Below are 23,301 nucleotides of genomic sequence, written 5' to 3' on the forward strand. Positions count from 1 at the left end.
AAAGCAGCAGGATACAAAATTAATGCACAGAAATCTCTTGCATTCCTATACACTAATGATGAGAAATCTGAAAGACAAATTAAGGAAACACTCCCATTTATCAATGCAACAAAAAGAATAAAATACCTAGGAATAAACCTACCTAAGGAGACAAAAGACCTGTATGGAGAAAACTATAAGTTACTGATGAAAAAAATTAAAAATGATACAAAGAGATGGAGAGATATACCATGTTCTTGGATTGGAAGAATCAACATTGTGAAAATGACTATACTACCCAAAGCAATCTGCAGATTCAATGCAATCCCTATCAAACTCTCACTGGCATTTTTCACAGAACTAGAACAAAAAATTTCACAATTTGTATGGAAACACAAAAGACCTCTAATAGCCAAAGCAATCTGCAGAAAGAAAAACAGAGCTGGAGGAATCAGGCTCCTAGACTTCAGACTATACTACAGAGCTTCAGTAATCAAGACAGTATGGTACTGGCACAAAAACAGAAATATAGATCAATGGAACAGGATAGAAAACCCAGAGATAAACCCACACACATATGGTCACCTTATTTTTGATAAAGGAGGCAAGAATATACAATGGAGAAAAGTCAGCCTCTTCAATAAGTGGTGCTGGGAAAACTGGGCACTACATGTAAAAGAATGAAATTAGAACACTCCCTAACACCATACACAAAAATAAACTCAAAATGGATTAAAGACCTAAATATAAGGCCAGACACTATAAAACTCTTAGAGGAAAACAGAGGCAGAACACTCTATGACATAAATCACAGCAAGATCCTTTTTGACCCACCTCCTAGAGAAATGGAAATAAAACCAAAAATAAACAAATGGGACCTAATGAAACTTAAAAACTTTTGCACAGCAAAGGAAACCATAAACAAGACGAAAAGACAACCCTCAGAATGGGAGAAAATATTTGCAAATGAAGCAACCGACAAAGGAGTAATCTCCAAAATTTACAAACAGCTCATGGAGCTCAATATCAAAAAAAACAAACAACTCAATCCAGAAATGGGCAGAAGACCTAAATAGACATTTCTCCAATGAAGATATACAGATTGCCAACAAACACATGAAAGGATGTTCAACATCACTAATCATTAGAGAAATGCAAATCAAAACTACAATGAGGTATCACCTCACCCTGGTGAGAATGGCCATCATCAAAAAATCTACAAACAATAAGTGCTGGAGAGGGTGTGGAGAAAAGGGAACCCTCTTGCACTGTTGGTGGGAATGTAAGTTGATACAGCCACTATGGAGAACAGTATGGAGGTTCCTTAAAAAACTAAAAATAGAACTACCATGAGACCCAGCATTCCCACTACTGGGCATATACCCTGAGAAAACCATAATTCAAAAAGAGTCATGTACCACAATGTTCATTGCAGCTCTATTTACAATAGCAGGACATGGAAGCAACCTAAGTGTCCATCGACAGATGAATGGATAAGGAAGATGTGGCCCATATATACAATGGAATGTTACTCAGCCATAAAAAGAAACGAAATTGAGTTATTTGTAGTGAGGTGGATGGACCTAGAGTCTGTCATACAGAGTGAAGTAAGTCAGAAAGAGAAAAACAAATACTGTATGGTAACACATATATATGGAATCTAAAAAAAATAAAGTTCTGAAGAACCTAGGGGCAGGACGGGAATAAAGACACAGACGTACCAAAGAATGGACTTGTGGACACAGGGAGTGGGAAAGTAAGCTGGGACGAAGTGAGAGTGTGGCATGAACATATATACACTACCAAATGTAAAATAGATAGCTAGTGGGAAGCAGCCGCATAGCACAGGGAGATCAGCTTGGTGCTTTGTGACCACCTAGGAGGGTGGGATAAGGAGGGTGGGAGGGAGGGAGATGCAGGAGGGAAGAGATATGGGGATATATGTATATGTATAGCTGATTCACTTTGTTATAAAGCAGAAACTAACACACCATTATAAAGAAATTATACTGCAATAAAGATGTTAAAAAAATAATACCATTATCTCATCTTGAAACATCATTTTTTTCTTATTTTTCCCTTTGTCTTTTCTCTATTTTTCCTTTCTCTTCTTTTCTTTTCTTTTATATTGCATTATTCTAAAAATTTTGGCTATGACCACTAACTTTGATTCACAGACAATTAATGCAATATGATTCCCAGTGTTTAAAAGGCTGCTGTACCTTTCATGCTCATTGGATACATTTATATGCCCTATTCAACACTGAATAATGTCATATTTCTAATTGTCACAAAATTAACACGAAAATGGGCTTAAAAATGTATAAATCTCATGACTTGTAAGGGTAAATATTTATTTAAATTTTTTAAATAAATTTTTAAAGTTTACTTTCCATTTACAGTTTTTACAAAATATTGGCTATATTCCCCATGTTGCAAACTATTGGGTGTAAGATAGGCTTGAGGGTAAATATTTTAATATATTTATTAGTCATAAAGAAACAATCAGAAAAATCCATGTTACGGTATGTTCCAGAAGACAACTAACCTATTCAAAATGTGGCAATTTTGAAAGAAAATACAAAAACTGTTTAAGATAAGTAAGATGGAAGAAAATAGCAACAAAATATTTTATGAATAATTAGAATCTTGATTTGAATTTTTAAGCTATGAAATATATTTTGGAACAAGAAAATAATTTTTAATTTAGGCCTAGAAATATTACATAATAGAATAAAATTATCATTCATTTCCTTTTGTGTGATAATAGCATGATAGCTAGGTAGAGAATATCCTTTTTAGAAGATACATTCTGAAGTATTTAGGGTTGAAGTGTCATGAGGTCTATAGCTTACTTCTACATGGGAGAGAAAGAAAAGAGAGATTAATTCAGTAAATAAGGTAAAATGTTAATCACTGTTAAATTTAGGTAGAGGATAGATGTGTTTATTTTCCTAATCTTATTTGTTCTTAATTTTCATATGAAAAGTTCTGAAATGTATGTTTGCTATTAACTCAACATTCATTCATTACGAAACATTGAAATACAGAAATACAGATAAGGAGAAGAAACATATCTATAATTCTGTTATCTAATCAGTAGTAATTACTATTTTACAGCCTGGTATAAATTCTATCATTCTATAATATAATTTTATTCATACAAATACTATCTTTGTGCAATTTATTTACATGTGGCTTTGTAGCTTGCTTTTTAAGCATAAAGTGCATTTTTAACAAATTTTGATTTTGTGATCATTATGAGCATTTTCATTTTGCATTCTTTATGAATATGCTCAAAGGGTATTAACACTGCTTGGAAATCGTACTGAAACTTCCCTAGTCCATTCACTTCCCCAGGCTCCTAGGTGAATACTGAGTGCCTTCTCTCTTAAAATCTTCAACTACCCACCTCCACTTCTCTTCCCCAGTTTCCTAGGTGAATACTGAGTGCCTTCTCCTCTCTTAAAATCTTCAACTACCCACCTCCTCTTCTCATTCTTAAATGATGAACTTGGTTTCTATTTCATTCAGTAAATTTAAGTGATCAGAACAGAACATCCAATGCCACAATCACACAGATGTATGTGTCCATGCGTATCCGCCACATACATTATTTTCTTTACTCTTAGTCTGGATATACTGTCCACACCACTGGCTAAGACCAATGTCTCCAATTTCATACTAGACCATATGACTTATCTCCTCCTTGAGGATATTCTTTTCACAAATGTCTATTTTCTCTTCTGCATTATCATCCCTTCCTCTTCCTGGAAATTTCCCATCAATGAACATATATGTTTTAAAAATTCTCATGACAACATTTACCCCTCAGGCTGCCACCCAGTTTTCCTCCCTCCTTCTAGAGAAAAACTTCCATTCTCTTTTGAACACTCCATGTCATTTATTTGTTCTTTTAAAGGTTACCAATCACTTCCATGTGGAAGTCACCCATGTAAAAATAGACCTAAGTTCCAGTGGTGGGTACTGAGGACTCATCTCACTGGACTTCTCAGCAGCACTTGATAAGAGTAATTAATCTCTTGCTCTAGAAACATTCAAATGACTTTCATAATCTCATATTTCACCTTACTTTATTCCTCCTTCTCAGTCTCATTTGATGCCTTGTCCTCTTTTCCATGGTCTATAAACATTGGCATACTCCGGGGCTCTACCCTTGCATTTCCCTTTGCTAGCTGCACTTACCCCTTTGGTGATCACAACCAGTAGATATCTCCATCTGTTTACATCTTTCTTAATTTCTCTCAATAACATTATATACTATCCTATAAAGAAGTCCTATATAGCTTTTCTTAGATTTATTTCCAGACAACTTATAGTTTTCATGCTATTGTATTTTAAGTTTTATATTGTGTTTGTTGCTGGCATATGAAGGACAATTGTTAGGTTGCTTATGAAAAAATATTTCTAAATAAATGTTATCTAATTGGATTGAGTATTGTTCAGTGTTATATAAGTAAGATCATTCAATAAATTTCTGAGCTTATTCTACGTTCATCCTGAAGTTTTTCACCAAGGAGCAGCGTCTAAATAACCTTTTATTTAAATTCTTGAGGTGTGTATCCTTCTTATAACTATAAGCTACCTTCCACAATATTATACACATAGTGGACACTCAAATACGATTTGAGGTATGTATGAATAAGAAGAATGTGAATGAGCAGCCCTGAGGAGAGACATTTATTCAGGTCTCCATTACTAAATAAATTGCATTATTTAACAATTATTTGGGTTAATGTTTGCCAATGGACTGATGAGATTATATGATTGTCATAGTTTTATCCTATAATTACACCATTTCAGTGATGTAATTTCTTGTACATAGAAGTTTAATTAAATAGTTGTTGGATTAATAAAGTCAGAGAGAAATGGTATATATAATGAGAAAAAAAAATAATTATGATGATCTCTACCTAATGAAAACATAGTAAGAAATAAAAATAAAATAAACAAAGTCTTCAGAATCCACCAAGTGGAAAAAAACAATAGAAAGTGGTTGGATCCTAAGTCTGAAAGACAATAAGTAATCATTTAAGTAATTATTATCATTAAATGTAATACACATCTTTTATATATCAGATAGTATGCTAAGACATTTACACAGCTGATCTATTTTAGTCCTCCAAATTCTATTTTGTTGAGGAGGTAGAAGTTAGAGATGTTAATGTGTCTGAGCTGAACAACCAGTAAGAGACTGCTTAGAACATCTGTCTCTGCAGACAATAACTAGTTGTTCCCCAAGTGTTTGGATTAATTTTTTGAAATCCATTTACTTTTCTGAATTCTTTCAATGGTCAGACTCTAAGCTCAGATCAATTGATAAATGAATAATAAATCTAACCTGATTAACATGTGAATCCCTGAGCTTAGAATCTGACTTATTAATGGTACTACTTATTCTCTGTACAGTGTAAGACTGTGGGGAATTCCCATTTCAGTTGTACCAAATTTTGATTTTTTTAAAAAAAGTTCAAGCTAAGACAGAAGCACTATAAACAGGTCAGGAAAGCATCTTGAGTTAGGCCACATTTATAAATATCTAAGAAAAATAATATCCAAATATTCTCAAATTGTTCTTCACACAATACAGAAAGTGTTCTTTAAAATCATGTACTTTCCATAAGGAATACAGCCCATACTGCTTAGCCAGTATTCACACATTGTCAGTTGAAAGACAGTTAATGTATGTGCAATTTTATTGGACAATGAGACAGCTGCATTGCTTTATAGTCAGAACGATAGAAAAACTTCACTCAGAAACGTAATCACAAAGCACAGCTTAGCAAAATTTAGAATTGCAAAATAATACACATTTCTGATCAGGTCTGGGTAAACCTTTCATTTTTGTTGCTGTCAACCTTCTGACAAGAACAGCTTCTCAGTTCTGTTTGAGAAAATAAAAGTGCTTTCAAGTGAATGTATTTCTGACAAAGTGACCTTAAATCATTTTTTGAATCTTGCTATTTGACCATTAATCCTATCTATGGTTATATAATGCATATATACGTAAAAAATTACACATTGATATTTATAAAATGAATTTACTGAATTTATGTTTCTAGGTTTAACAAGCCCTAGTTTGTCTCAATTGTCAGTTTTATAGTCTACAATGCTTTAGAAAGTAAACACAGATTTAAGGTCATTCAAAGGCAGGCTTTCTCACATTAGTCAATACCAAATCCACGTTTCAATCACTTTCCGTTGGGAAATCTGCAAGCTTTGCCCCCTTTTGCAGTGCCTACCTACCCCCACTGTGGATCTATGTAGCTGTTGGCCAGCATTGCCCAAGGATCTCTGAGAAAGCTCTCTGCTTCATACATCAGTCATCTCTCCTGGTCATTACTCTCAGACAAAGCCTCTCCTTCTGGTTGGGCAACTCTTGGAAGTACAACAATTTTCTGAATTATAGAACAATAAATAAGGAGTATGTTTTTGCAGACATTAAGAATGTTACACCTGAATAAAAAGACATTAAAATAGATGCCTGAAATGCACCCAAACTCAGAATCTTCTAACACCCACAGTTATTAATGCTATTTACTAAAATTTAAATTTATTAAAGTTTTTTTTTTTTCAGATTGCTGAAGCACTTGTTTTCTTAAATGATTTTGCCAAACTCTTTAACTCAAGGGAACTAGTGTATTTACTATTATATTAAAGAAAACAACACTTTACTAAAACTATATTAATCTGCTGAGTTTTATAATATTTCATTCAATATAGTACCTCTTGGGCTATGAATTAATTATCTAAATGAGAATTTGAGCAGTTCTCCAAATAAATGAAACAGTTTACAGTGCTTCTTGCCATAATGGCTTCCTGTTTATTCATTTAGACATCGTTAGAAAAAAAGTGAATTAAAGTTTGAAATATTCAACCAGTTTTCTCTGTAAACACAGCGTCTATAAACAAAATAAAAACGTGATCCTCACGAAGGCATATTTCTTACTAATTTGACTATATGAAGTAAAAGAAAATTATGATATAGTTTCATTGTTGCCATTGTATTCTTGAGGTATAAAGGTTCACACAAAATGCGCAAAAGCTTTAAACCACGGATGGTAAACGATCAACATTTTTCTTTTTCTATTAATTAGTAAATGTACTAATACAGAGATGAAAAAAGGATGATAATATAAAGTAACATCTATGAACCCATTTTCCTTATTACTCCTTACTCTTATCTATTTGTGTCATTCTGTACCGTGCTTCTTCAGCTGTGATGAGTAAACCAAAGCTCTCCCTTTCACTTTCTTCTCCTGCTGTTTATATTTGTATTTCAAAGGAAAAGAAAGGAAGGAAGAGTGGAGAAGAAGTTTTGATTTAGTTATCTTACATGAAGGAACCAAGAATCATCTAAAACATTATAAGCAGTGAGATGAATAATCAATAAGAACATACTCCTTGCCATATCAATAAATCTTGAGCTCTCTTTCTATAATTATAATTATAGAAAAGTTTCAGCTTTCCCATTTTATCTATTTAAGAAAATATCTGCATTGGCAAAATCGTGATTATTTTTTGAATTTTATAAAAGTTCTGAAAACATTCTTCCCAAACGTCTCTATCCCAGTGACTAGAGTGTTCAAAATTTAGAATATCCTGATCATCTTTATATTTTCTTGACCACTGAAAAACAAAACATCTCTATGTGTTTAATAATGTATTTAATGATTGAATTGATACTTAAAAAATGTGTTCTTTACATTCGAAGAAGTGAAATTTTTTTCACTTTTTAAAAAATTAGACTTTCTCCCTTTTCAGTCTGGAAAATTACATTCAACTGTGTTTTCTTTTTTCTTTTCTTGTACTAATTCTTAGAGCCATGTAACGTTTTACTTTTTCAGAGTTAAAAGGTAACTTTTATAAAAGTTTACTTAAGCTCCTAATTTCTAGCTTGAAAGAAGGGAGTTAATGAAACAAGATACAGTTCTTCCTGTTGCAGTTGTTCCCAAAGTTGTAACCAATACTCAACATCTCTTTCCTCCACCAGCCATTTCTGACCCCCCCTCACTCTTGGCCAGCAATCCTGTAGTTCCCACCTTGTGGGGTAACTCAGTTAAATCATATGTACTGAAGATACTCTATGTCAACCTCGGATCGAGGCACTGAATGTGTATTGATGGGAAAAAGGATAGAATTCAGACAAAATCCTGACCCTATTGGACCCACAATTCTCATCCTACCTTTTCCTAATACTGATTTCTGACCTTAGAGCGATGGGGTTTTTATTTATTTATTGTTTTTGTACTGACATATTTTGACACTCAAAATTCTTCTAGAGTTTCCCTTTCCTTTCCTGACTTAATTATTACTTAAATGCTACTTCTGGTGATGCCACCATTAGTTACCCTTGCTGTCTTCTTGGATCTCTAGATTTTACCTCTTTGGATCATTTGGACTCAATTAACTCTGTCTCCCAAAATAAAATATATTAACAATTGTACTCTCTAGATTGTGGACACTTAAGTGATTATTTTTCTCCAGTTATTTTATAGTAAAAAGTATATTGTAGTTAATAAATAGCAAATGTTAAAAAATCCTAAACCAAATTGCTGAGAGAAAAAAGCTAGAGAGAATAAAAATCTGGAATAAAGGAATAACTGATGGAACAATATCTGTGTGGAGCCAGGAGGATGTGATCTTGACAAAGGTGCAGAGACTCGTCTAAAACAGAGGAAAGGCCTCTTACTTTGGTACAGAGAAGAAGAAGGCAAGAATAGTTGTGGAGGCAGATTTTGTATATATGGAGTTTAGGAGGTTCTGTCTAGTGGTCTCTGAGATATAGGAATTGAGTGCATCTGCTGTGAACTAGGTGATTTGATGAAAAGGGAGAAAAGTACTGAAAACAACTGGTAAAGAAATGGGAGAGAGTGCTGACCAGAAAGATTGCAAGGTGGAGTTTAGGGTCTTGTTGAGATTGAGATGCTACGATTTGCAGTGGCACCAAATAATGAGGGTCTTTGATGTTTAATGTCAGTCTTGGCTGCACTTAGCAGCTTGCTGATAGTTCCTCTGTAAAAAGGTGTCCCAAGAAACATTTACAAAGAGGAAGGAAATTTCTAGCTGTAACTTGGCAGATGTTTGTGACTGTTTATTACTGAGAACAATATTTAACTTTGTTTCCTAGAAAACAAAGCAAAATTTAAGCTAATCTGTTATATAATATCAATACTTAAATAAACATCAGTATATAGGTCTCTCTGGAGACATAAACTTTCCTATGAGAAAAATTCATGAGTAATCTTTTATCATGGTTTATCAGACAGACACATACACAGAATATTAACCAAAATAATGAAGTTTTTTAGATGATATTTTGACCATCAAGAAATAGTCTACATTTGGATATTTCTTTCATTATAACATAAAACTCTTAAATATGCTTCAGTTAGAGTGTTTAATTTTAAGTCCCAACTACTGCATTTCATTTCTGCTCTGATCTTAGAAAGAAACATATGCAGGAAAATAAATCTCCAATATAGGCAAATCAATAATCAGACAAGGCTCTCACAGAAACTACCCTACTCCCAGCCCTCCATGGCTGGATCCAGTACATGGACCTACCAGATGTGCTTGCTCTGACCTCTGAAAAGTGGTACCCAGATTGGTATTACAATATGGAAACAAAAAATGAGAGAAGGTCCTCTGAACATGATCTAAATTGGTTTAAAAAAAGGATAGGTAGACCTTGGTTCTTAACTTTGAAACAGCGATGCCACCCATTAATAAATAAAACCTGGGCTTATAAGCATCTTAGAAACCTTCCAGTTAGAGAATCTAGAGCAGCTGGTGATGCATGATTGCCCACAGATGAAGGCAGAAGCAAGAGGATGAGGACAAACAAAGAGAGAAGGAATAAATTTCCCCTCCTGTGGGTCAAGAGGGAAATTTTTAAAAAAAGAGAGACCATAAATGTGACCCTCCTCCTCAACTTTTATTAAATGAGAGAACAAAGACTTTGAATATTAACAAGACTCACAGATGATTTTCAAGCAAACTAACACTTAAAAACCAGAGATTTGAAAGAATAGCTAATTAGCAATACCTCCAGACTTTCTTTCAAATAATAATGATCTCAGTGACAATTTTGGCGTAAACTGTAAAGAAACCAGTTTATTGTCACGTTATCACATGAGTGCCTTGTATCCTGATAAATATTTTGTGTTATTGACTGAAGTTAAGTTCTTATTCTTCAGTATAAAGATGCACAACATTCTGCTGTGAAAAGTTGGGAGCCTGAAAAAAGGCTTATTCTGACAGAAAAGGATCTATTCTTACATAAAATGGAACTCAGTGGTGATTAAAAATATATTAACTGCAAAAATATGAATGATATAAATAATTCATATCCAACAAGTCTGATTTAACTGCATTGTTATTCTAAAACTGATAAAAACAAATACAACACAATTTGTTGTAAATTTGCAATTATGTAGACCAAATCCCCTTTACATCAAAAATCTTAGTCATACATAAAATACCAAAAATGTATATCTCTTTTGAAATTATGATTTAAATTACAGAGACAGGTTTATTTTTCAGGAAGCAGAGTGATTTCCGTGTTTTCATTCTCTTAAATTAACTTTTTATAGTTTTATAAGAATTTCAGCTCTTTGTATAAAATTGTTTTCTTTATGTGTAAGTCACTCTAGCTGACTATGTATTTAAAACTTTTAGACTTATAGGATATGGGCTTCCTGGAATTCATATGGTTTTCGCCGACCATATTTTGGAATACTTTTTTCTTCTGAAATCCCAATGCGTCTTTCGTAAGGGTGCATTAGCTGTATCAGAAGTCAGAGTAAACCTATTATAAGGACAGAAGATTAAAATATCAACTAACTGATAATTAGGAATGAATATACTGTGCTTTTAAGGTACTTAGGAACTGTATTAGTTTGCTATAACAAATTACCACAAACTGGTGGTTTACAACAGCAGAAATTTATTTTTCTCACAATTCTGGAGGCCGGAAACCTGAAATCAAAGTGGTAGCAGGACTGTGCTCCCTCCTAAGATTCTGGAAAATTGATTTGGGCGTAAATAGATACATGTTCCTTAATACATTTGTCTTATCTACACAGTGACACTGATGTCAAAAACATAGGTTGCATGTATTAAAAATGCTGTTGTGGTGACTTACTTTCTTAATCTAATAAATATACATATTTTCAGGTCAACTTGAGAGTTATATTTAAGATTTCCAGTTCTGTTGTTGAAGATCTTTCTCCAATTTGTACTTAACATAGTAATTGCTTATATGGTTGATTCTGAAAAGTATGCCGAATATGTTTGCATAGCATTAGGAATTAATTTTGTGTCATACTTTTTATCATAAGTCTATAACTATTAAAATGATATACCAATAATATTTAATGTTTATGGAGCATGCACTATGTGTCAGATATTTTTTAAGTGCTTTAAATTAATTATATTATTTAATTTTTATACCAACTCTATGTGGTAGATATTACTATTCTGTCCATTTATAGATGAAAGTAAGAGAGAGGGAAGTAATTACCTAAAGTCAACTGTCTTGCAAAAGGTAGAGTTGTGATTTGACTTCAAGTGAGGGCAAATCTAGAGCCCCTGCAATTTTACATCACGTGTCAAGTTTGGCCATGTGGTTTTACAAGAGAAAAAAATCCTTAGTTCATATTACATTCATCTGGTAGATCAAGCATTGACAAGTTATGGCCCTCAAACCAAATTCTACATACCACTGTTTTTGTAAATAACAGCAAAACCCATTTGTTTGTATATCATCTAGAGCTGCTTTCTTGCTAAGACATTGTGGCCAGCAGCACCTAAAATATTTATTAAATGCCCTTTTTAGAAAAAGTTTACTGACCACTGGTCTAGATTATCATTATTATAATATAGTACACTTGACTTTCATATTACAAAACTTTTTTCAAATCAGTCAAAAATAGTGAATATTTACAACATGTTATCATTGATGCTTCATTATATTTTCAGATATTGTAGACTCATACTGTTATAAAACCTCTTAACTCAAGATTCATGATAGTGAAATTGAATTTGTAACAAAAAAGTCCCAGCAAACAAAAGTCCAGGAACATAGGGCTTCACAGTGGAATTCTACCAAACATAAAGAAGAGCTTATTAAAGATTAATATACATAATCTGTTACTTTTCTACACACTAATAATGCACTATCAGAAAGAGAAAACAAGAAAACAACTGTTTAAAATTGCATCAAAAAGAATAAAATACCTAGGAATAATCTTAACCAAAGAGGTAAAATACCTATAGTCTGAAAACTATAAAACATTGAAGAAGGAATTTGAAAATAATACAAAGAAGTAGAAATATATCCCATGTTCCTGGATTGGAAAAACTAATATTTTTAAAAGGTCCATACTACTCAAAGCCATCTTCAGATTTAATGCAATTCCATGCAAAATACCCAGGAGATTTTTCACAGAACTAGAAGAATAATCCTAAAATTTATATGGAACCACAAAAGACCCTAAATTTCCAAAGCAATCTTGAGAATAAAGAACAAAGCTTGAAGTATCACACTCCCTGGCCTCAGACTATACTACGAAGCTACAGTAATGAAAACAGCATGGTGCTGGCAAAAAAAAAAAAAGACACATAGGTAAATGGAACAGAGTAGAGAGCCCAGAAATAAACCCACACACCTATGGTAAATTAATCTACAACAAAGGAGGAAAGAATATACAATGGAGAAAAGACAGTCTCTTCAATAAGTTATGCTGAGAAAACTAAACAGCTACATGTAAAAGAATGAGATTAGAACATTTCCTCACACCGTATACAAAAATAAACACAAAGATGGATTAAAGACTTAAATGTAAGACCTGAATACATAAAACTCCTAGTGGAAAACACTCTTTGACATAAATTGTAGAAATATTTTTTTGGATCTCTCTTCTATGGCAAAAGAAATAAAAGCAAGAATAAACAAATGGAACCTAATTAAAAGATTTTGCACTTCAAAGGTAACCATTGACAAAACAAAAAGACAACCTACTGAATAGGAGAAAATATTTGTAAATGATATGACTGATACCCTCATCCAAAATATATAAATAGCTCATACAATTCAATATCAAAAAACAAACAACCTGATTAAAAAATGAGCAGAAGAGGTTGGATTCTTCTCTCACCACAGTGTGTCAGCTTGGATTTTTCTCCCTCTTTCTTAGCTCTATAGTTCTTCCAGGCTACTTTGTAGCAATTTGAGTCTAAAGCATCACCTTCCACTGGAACCCAAAGGTCTAGGAGAAGCTTCACGCTGTGACAAGCGTCCCAATGGATTCATCTGAGGTTAACCCAACCTGGACCCTGGAGTCTCCTCAAATGTCCATCGATGAAAATTCCCAGGCAATTCCAGTTGCCTCTCAACCTATGTCTGAAGTGTTAATAAAGAACCTCAGTAACTTGACGCTCAACCCTAGTATCAAATTGCCATTCATTCTGCCAGAATGTCTACCTCAACCAACTGGGCGGTTACTTGGTGAAAACATACCCTATAGGAGAGGGGTGAGGACCGTGTTAACGGATCAGAGAGATAAGATGGAGTGGCTGATTCAATCCATTAAAAAACGCTATGGCAAAGGAGTTCCTCGGTCTGACTCTGAAAGAGAACCGTGGCAGAATGATGTTGAGACTCAGTCAAGAGGGCAAAGATTTAGATGTAGCTGTCGTTTTTGCCGGTTTCATAGAGATCCTTCTGAGGATAGTTATGAGAATTATTACAACAATAAGTATTACAGTAATTATGACACAGAGTCGAAGGAGCCATAAACCTTATTCTTGTACTATTTTTTCTTCCTGGTAATTTTAGGATCATTATGAAGCTTGGGAAAGATTGTGTACCAATATTTTGATAACCTATATTATAAGTTCTGTGATGTCTTTTTCTCTTGCATCTCTTTTCTACCTCAATACAGTAACTTATAAGGAATCTACGTAGCTTGCATTTGAATGACTTGAATATATTTTAGTTCCACTTTGTGAAACAAATTAACTTGTGTGGAAGGAAAGTGAAGAACACCACGTTGGGTGGCTTGGCCACAGCATTGTTAGAACAGCGTGTTGAATAGCAATAAAAATTTTTGATGTGCTGTTTTCAATTTTCAGTAGCAAATAAATGTGTTTATAGAGGATCTTAGAAAAAAAAAAATAAGCAGAAGAACTGAATAGACATTTTTCCAAGAGAAGATATAGAGATAGCCAATAGGCACATGAAAAGATGCACAACATCACTAATCATCAGAAAAATGCAAATCAAAATCACAATGAGATATCATGTCATACCTGTCAGTATGGCTATCATCAAAAAGGTCCCAAATAACAAATGTTGATAAGGATGTGGAGAAAAGGGTACCCTTGTACACTGTTGGTAGGAATGTCAATTCCCAGCCACTATGGAGGATCCTCAAAAAATTAAAAACAGAACTACTATATGATCCAGCAATTCCACACCTGGGTATATACCCAAAGAAAACAAAAACACAATTTGAAAAGATATATGCACCCCAATGTTCATAGAAACAGTATTTACAATATGCGAAAGCAACCAAGCATCCATCAACAGCAGGATGCATAAAAAAGAAGTGGTATATACATACAATGAAATACTAATCAGTCATTAAAAATAATGAACTTCTGCTGCTTTCAACAACATGAATGGGTCTAAAGAATATTATGTTTAATGAAATAAGTATGACAAAGAAAGACAAATAATCTATGTTATCACTTTTATGTGGAATTTAAAAATAAAGCAAATGAATGTATATAACAAAATAGAACATTGAGAACAAATTAGTGGTCACCAGTGGGGAGAGTGAAGGAGAGAGGGGCACGATAGGGGTATGGGATTGAGAGATACAGACTACTATGTATAAAATAGATAAGTAGCAAGCATATATTGTACAGCACAGGGAAATATAGCTATTGTTTTATAAAACTTTAAATGGAGTATAATCTATAAAAATATTGAATCAGTATGTTGTATACCTGAAACTAACATACTATTGTAAATCAACTATATGGCAACAAAAATTTATTACAATATTTACTGAAATATTTAATATTATATAATTTATTACATATTTATGCTCCTATTAAAGATCTGTAATGAGGAAATATTTTATTTATAATTAATTATTTTGTGAATTATGTAGGAAACAACTTTAATGTATGATCAAGTGTTAATAATAATTTATATCACAGAATTCTGTGCCTAGTACCCCAAGGAAATCAATCCATTGATTTTCTCAACATAGCTACTATGATTTTCCCTTTCGAATTAGTGAGGTGTCAGATAATTTCTTTCACCTTCTGAAATCCCATAAAGTCACCAAGTCTTTGTCTGTTCTGTGTTGGCCAGGACTTTGCAGTGTATCTTCTTTCCAAACTCTTGAATTTCCACATTATTTCTTATATATTTTAATATTTTCTTATGTACTCTGCTTTTTAAAATTTTTCCTGATAAAGTTAATATGTTATATTTCTACATAAATGTTTAAATGTTTTTACAAGTTATAAAAAATTAAAAAGCAAATTATTGTGATAAAATATTTATTTTGAGTATTTAATACAAAATGAACTGATGTATAATATATGAAATATTTTATTATTTCATTCTTACCATCCAAAACCAGTATATTACTTTCAAATCTCTCCCACTATACATACAAATATATAACATATAATATGTAATATAAATTTAATAAAAATGGTTAGAACAAATGTATATATATCATTATTATATATAATATATAATATATATTATATATTATATATATAATATAATATATATACACACACCTGCACACACACATGCACACAGACAACCAGATAGAAAACAGAAAGAGAAATTGCTTCCTTTTCCCAGTATTAGTACTCTTTATCTTCTTCTCATATATTATTACACTGCCACTAGAAGATATCAATTAGCAAAAGGGGCTAAACAATAGCCTCTCTCCTTAGACTCACTAAAACAAAGTAGAATGTTTTTAAGTATAAATAGTAAAGTTGAAGACATAGAAACTATCCAACATGAAGATGGATGTTAAAAAAGAATCAAGGAAAAGGATGGATGAAAAGAGCATCAGTGAATCATGGGATAACTTCAAAGAGCCTTATATATGTGTAATTGAAGTCCTTGAAGGAGGGATGGAGTGTCAGAAAAACTACTTGAAAAAATTATGGCAAAAATAATTCCAAATTAGATGAAAACTATAAATGCACAGATTCAAGAAACTCATCAAAATCATTGCAAGAACCATGAAGAAAACTGCATCAAGACACATAATAATCAAACTGCTCTAAAACCCTGATAAAAACCCTTAAAAGCAGCCAGAGTAGAAAGACACATTATATAAATGGGAACAAAGATGAGAATGACAGTAGAATTCTTCTCTAATGTAATGAATGTAATAAGGGAGTGGGGCAAAATGTTGAAAGGAAAAACCCACCAGTACAGAATTCTATACTCAGTGAAAGTATCTTTCAACAACAAAGGCAAGGTGAAGACTTAGGAGCTAGAAAGTGAAAAGAATATATCTCCAGCAGACTATCACTACAAGGAATGTTGAAGGAAATCCTACAGGCAAAAGAAAGTGATATCAGGTAGAAATATGGGTCAAAACAAAAGAATGAAGAACATTAAAGTTTTATTGAAAAACACACACAGTATACAAGCAGCAAAGAGAATGAAAAAGCATCCACCAAAGACGACATTTCAACAAATTCCTTATTGAAGGAATATTAATAGAAAGTTCTAATAAAGGCACATCATAGGAGAAATGCTGACCTAGAATATGTGCAGAGAGAGGGGAGCTGTGGTCACGAGCAGCCCTGTGTATCTGGCAGAACACAAGAGAGGCTCAAGTGTCCAAAAGAACTGGTTGATTTTAAGACTTGGAAAGGTATTTAGAACTCAAAATAGTTATTCCTAGAAAGTTCTGTGTATGAAACAGGAAATTCCTCTATCAATTCACAGAAGTAATAAGTCACAGAAGAGCCATAACTTACCAACATAATTAGAGAGGAGGTTATTTTTACTCACATATAGGAAAGTATGGAAGTAGGCCTTTCAGAATGGTCCAGCATGTTATTAAAGACCCTGAATCCTATCCTTTCTCTAAAATACTTATCATTTGACTTATTTTTCCCCTGTGGCCTCATGGTGGCAATGCAGCTCCAGGAACGACATTCCTAGTTCAGGCAGAAAGAATGACGAAAAAGGTGACTGGTTTATTTTAATCATGGAGAAAAAGCTTCTACAGAGACTTCTTCCTACATCACATGGCAAGAATGTATATGTGGCTACTTCTAGCTGAAAGGGAGGCTTGAAAATCAAATATTTCAGTCTTCTAAAATCCTTATAAGAGAAAGGCAAAGGAGAAGGGTGTTGAGAATGATTCCATGTGACTTTATAAGAGCCCATATCATAAAACAATAACCCTGAAACAAAGAAGCCAAAAATATAAGAAGGCTAGAGAGGAAATTGATCATTCAAATGGAATAGAGTGTTCACTAAAAGAAATTACTTCATAATATTCTAATAGGCATTCCACAATCTTGCAATAAATTGCAAAATATATCAAAAATTTTATAAATTTTTATTTTGTAAAATAATAACAATAAACTTTGTAAGAGTTTTTTAAATCTGTAAAATTATCATTTTCTTCAGAAAGCAGTATGTGGGAAATCATCATTTTCTGTAAGAAGCAACCTGTAAGGACATACTAAAGAGTAAAATTATGAATCGTTTTTAGTCTAATAGCTCCAGATTTCTGTTATTTGAGAAAAAGTAATCCCTCTCTCTCTCTCTCTCTCTCTCACACACACACACACACACACGTACACACATAGAGTCACTCAATGCCACAAAATAAAAATATTTCACTAAGAATGAGGGATATTTTTCACTACTACAGATCTACGTCTTCCATTCCTCACATGAAACAACTGCCAATTGCTGGCCTGGTAGGAACAGTCTTATGCAAAAATTATTAATAAACCAAAAAGAACTATTCAAAAATTATTAATAAACCAAATGTAACCAGCACAGAATCAAGTAAATGATAGTGCATGATTTTAAAAGAAAAGATAAGGGAACAATACAATCAAATTGATGGTGAAGAGCATTTCACAAGAATATAGCAGTAAAGCAACTAAAAGTCAAGATACAAAATATACTGCTTTAAAATTGAGGGATTTGAATACAGAATTCAAGGCCTGGGTATAAAAATTCAGGGAAGATATAATGGGTGAATAGATGAGACAAAATATTAGTTGATAGAACTCAGAAAAGAAATTAAAGAGAAAAAAATCAGCACAGAAACAGCAAACTTTTTAGAGATAGTAAAAAAAAAAATGTAGAATGGGTGTTGAAAAGGGAACAAAAATGAAATATAAAATAACTTGTGAAAAAGAATATGGAAAAAATAACAGCTATAGAGGACAAATAAGAGAGACTATATACTTACAGTGAATACCCTTTAAGAGGAAAATAAAATAAAAGCATTTGAAAAAAAGTTTCAAGCAGATGTTTGAGGGTTAATCAATATACTGAAAGAGTTCATATTGTATTGTAAGATAGATGGATCTTTTAGCATTGAGACACGTCTTAAGAAATTTTCTGGGGTTTAGAGATGATCAAAAATTCCTTGAAGTATTCAAGCAGAAAGATTAAAGCATCCATAAACAGTGCTGTATTCCACTACTGCACCCTGAGACAGCCTCACTGTGCTTGGGCAATTGCCCTTTCTGATTGATTGGTGCCTGTGCCATTTCAATTACCCAATACTTGAATATCACCTCTGTGCATAAAGAGGGAAGAACACTAAGAGTAGAATTCTCTAATGCAATATCAGATGCTTCAAAACAATAGAGCAATACAATCAAAGTTTAAAGGGAATTTAGAAGAGAAAACATAATAATCTAAGAAAAATGGAAGGCAGGGATAAATGATTAAGTCAGGAAAGAATGAATAGGAAAACAGAAAGACAATAACACTCCCAGATAAACTCGAGAATTCGGTCTTTGAATTTTCTAACACATAGAATTCATGTAAGAAGAAAAAGAGAAGAACATACAAATTTGTAAACTAATAAGTGAAATTTGGGGAACAACAACATTCAGTGAAAGTTGAAAAACAATCCTCAGAGATATCTTTGCATAGTGCTGTATAAAAACATTTGATAATAATTGGGGGTTCATGAGGCGATATATACTAAAAATATTGACCAAGGAAGAGTAGAAAGACCTAAATGGATTTTTTAGTCATAGGAGAAACAGAAAAATTTTTTTCAAGTTTCCTTTCCTTGAAAGCATGAATTCTACAATTTCACATTTAACTTCTATCAAAACTAAAAGTAACTCATTACTCCAGTGCTATTTCAAATATGCCAGATCATAGAGAAGAAAAAGTACAATAAAAAGTCTTTGAAATTCATTTCAAGTCTCCATCAAAATGCTGACCACAGGATTGGGATACTATTTCACGGTCACCGAAAACTGCAGACCAGTCTCCCTTCTCCATATTTGAGGATTACAGTGATGATTCAGTATGAATAACTGTCAATAAAATTTGCAATAGTAATAAAGAGGGGAAAATTATGAGCACCCATGCATTTAGGCTGAAACAGTCTTAGATAAAATCATCATCTATTTTTGTTAAAAATGAATCCGATTGATGTTAGACTCACTTTTCTCTCACAACGTAAAGTTCAATCTGTCCACAAATCCTGTCAGCTGTCAAAATACAACTAGACTTGAACATTTCTTATCACATATCCTGCTTTTACCATAGTCCAATCTATATAACATCTTTCCTGGTTATTGCAAGAGGCTCCTACTTACTGATTTCCTTATTTCAAATCATGTGCTCCTGGGGTCTTCTGTCAAAACTGCGGCCAGATCAGACTCACTCCTCTGCTTACATTTTCCAGTGATTTTCCATCTCATTCCGACTTTCCAACCTCCAAAATCTTTACCATGAGTCAAAGCCTTAAATGACTCTCTTGGCTCTGACTCTCCAACCTTACCTCACACTATTACCCCCTTGCCTCCTGTGCCTCAGCTTCCCTGGCCAGCCAGTTTTAATCTCACACAACAAGAAAGCTGTGTGTCAGGGATTTGGCTCTTGAATCGCCCCACCTGGAGTCCTTCTCCCTGTATCCACATGTGTGGCAGATATTGTTAGATGATCAGTACGTGTCATATATCCATATTTCAATTCCTCCTTCTTGGAAGAGAAGAACTGCATTTTGGATGAACACAGCAATTTGCCCAGCTCAAGAAACACTTCCTAGACTCTCATAAAGAGAATGGTGACTAAGTGACGCAGATCTGACGAGTGATATAAGCAGAAACCATTGGATGCTGACTCATTCCCAAAAGCCCATAAAGGTTAATTGGGGGTAAGGTGGTAGACTAATCTGACATGCACTATCGCTGATTGTTCTTCCCTATTTGCACTTGGACTATTGCTATGATACCTAGAAAACAAATGACTTCTTAGGATCATAAGGACAAGTGTCGAGGCTTGGATATAAAGCCTTGATTCTTGTCCTTATGATATAAAACGCTGCCACTATTGAAGCATTCCCTGAACAAGCCCTGGGTTTTCTCGTGTTCTTTAGGGAGCTTAAACCATCCCAGACTGGGTTCTCCAATGTGCAACTGAACCAATCCTAAATAGATATGATGTGTAAAGCATTTGGGACAGTCACTACTATCTAACACTCTCTTAAAAATGTTAACTCTTAACAAGTTTGAAAATGTCCATATAGATGAACTTGTGGGTCCTTCCTCAGTCACATGGCTGGATAAAATGACAGGAAGTATTTGTATGAAACTGTATGGTGCTATGTTTTCCAAACACTAAAGCTGGTAAAACAAATTAGTAAAGAAATAATTGCTAATAATATTTACATGTAATAGTTATACAGTTAAATAATGGCAGCACAATTAAAATCCATATAGCATTAATATCAAGAATTCTAATGATCCATATTAGAATTTTCTTTTTTTTTACCCAGACATAGAGGGTATACTTTTTTTTTTTTTTAACTCTATGTACTGTTTAGTTTATATGATTTTTGATCTGCCACTTGTTAAATGTGTATTTTCTATTCTGTATACACAGGCATGTAGGTACAGCAATGAGTTAATGTCGAGGACGCTGACTGGTAGCATCTTTGATGAACTGCTTGGTGCAACTTCCCTGGTGGGCTTTCCTTATACTGAGTAGTCAACTCACTTCTGGCACGACTGATGCATGTTTTTCAACTATCACCATGATTGGTACCAATTACCACAGTAAACACAGTCCGTGTTGATCTGAATTAATCATTATGACAGCAAGACCCCTGTCCTCTGTTCATTTTCTGTCAGTACATTAACCCAAGTTTTTCTTTTCCAAGCAGTTCAGAGTTGTGTTACTATCTCATGGAACAAGAGGCATCCTTTTAAAGACAATTTCCATCAGTGACAAAAGGGAACATTAGAAAGTATTTCCAGATACTGGAATTAAGGGAATCCCTATTAAATATCATTGATATTTAGTTGACTTTGGAAATGAGGTTATCAAACCGATAACTAATTACATGTGTAAAAAGTGCTGACAGTGCTACACCAGCATTATTATGTACTGTTTTCTTTTGATAATGATTGTCCTGGTAAGAAAAACTCATAAAGACGTCATGCTCTTTGTTACTTTACAAATGGATAAAAAGTATAGAGAGCTCTGAATTACTCAGTAGCTTCCTGAAGCACAGCACAGAGATGGGGTTATCTTTGTCATTCAGGCAGTTAAGAGTGTAATCAAGCAGGCCCAGAGCCACAGAGTTCTGCCTAATTTTACCACTAATCCTTTTTCAGTAATCTCCTGAATAATTCCCGTTATTTAAATTGCTCTAAGAATTCAGAGACATAGTGCCTTTTGGCCTGAAGACACATATGCCTGACACTAGAAAGAATGAAATTGCAGTCTCTAATTTGCTTTTTTGTACCTTAAATCTCATTTCTTATGTCTGCAATAGGCAATATAGGTGATAAAGTAACAAAGGATTAGATTACATAATAAACAGCACATTCTCAGCCAATTAATTATTATTTAACAATAAAATTTATAAGCAGGATTATAAACACAAATTGTCTTTTGTTGCTGAAGTAGATGTGACCTTGAATTGAGACCTTGTATACAGGATAGGCCAAGAGTTCAGATTTTTTAAAAGGGTTTTATTTTAAATTATACAATTAATTTAGAGCTTCAATTGTATCGAGATGAGATGTTTATTCCAGTAGAGCAAAGAAAATGATAAATACATTTGTTTTCTAATTTAAAAATGTATTTGTCACTTAAAAAGACAGTGCAAACATATGTGTGTATTTTAAAGAAGGCAATAAAAAGGGTTTTCTTTTGTACATTGCTTTTTGATGTGTTAGTGCTGTGCAAAAACTTGAATATTAGCTATCTTTATTCTAATGATAACAAAACTTAAACTAATGGAACATATGGGGAACGTAAGATTTACCTGTAGAATTATATTTTTCTATGATTCCATTAGTTCAATTCCAGATCCTACAGAAGGGTCTAATGCCCTGCATTAGGCAAGGTAGGAGAGTCATATGCCTCTAGTAAATTAATGTTTTCCCTTTTAAATAGTCTTTTTATAAAATTCAGCATGTACGTGAACGCACACCTTCACTGTTTTGGTGGTGAAAGGGGAAATGCGGGGAGAGCACCCTTGCTGCAAGGGTGTGTGGGTCCTGGTGTGGGTGCTGGTGTGACCCAGGAGTTGTGATCTGAGCTACGTGCTCTTTTCAGGGCACAGACAGACCTGGGGTATTTGGAAGGCATGTTTTAGAAGATGAAAGAAGTCACTTTAAGGAAAACAGCTAACAGTATTCGTTGCCAGTGACAAAATGTGAGACATTAGAGAGTGAAATATAGAAGATGTGCATGACTCAGTGGACCGTTATTTTCCAAATCACCAGTGATGTTGATATAAAATCATCTGTGGGTGAAGATCCATTCAAAGAGCAAGATGGACTGTGGACTTTAGTATGATCCAGTACATGTCCATCGTCATGGGTTCAGATTCCACTTCGCAGATGGTCCTAAAGAAACTACTACTTGTCGAGACTTGGTATCGTATTGGGTTGGCCAAAAAGTTCATTTGTATTTTTCTGTAAGACATTATAGAAAAACCCGAATGAGCATTTTGGCCAACCCCATGTCAAAGGAGACTAGCCACGATGATCTAAAATGACTATTTAAAATAC

General features: G+C 33.6%; 1 protein-coding gene across 1 annotated transcript; it reads left to right on the forward strand.

The window, feature by feature from the left end:
- Positions 1–13,305: 13,305 nt before the first annotated feature.
- Positions 13,306–13,888, forward strand: LOC309627757 (developmental pluripotency-associated protein 3-like; the record flags this gene model as incomplete). The annotated part of the gene is made up of 1 exon (XM_082389936.1): positions 13,306–13,888. One exon carries the CDS (start codon positions 13,306–13,308, stop codon positions 13,798–13,800), a length of 495 nt encoding a protein of 164 aa, XP_082246062.1. The 3' UTR covers positions 13,801–13,888.
- Positions 13,889–23,301: the final 9,413 nt, after the last annotated feature.

This window comes from Balaenoptera borealis (genome assembly GCF_965194805.1).
Source record: "Balaenoptera borealis genome assembly, chromosome: 4".
NCBI lineage: Eukaryota > Metazoa > Chordata > Mammalia > Artiodactyla > Balaenopteridae > Balaenoptera > Balaenoptera borealis.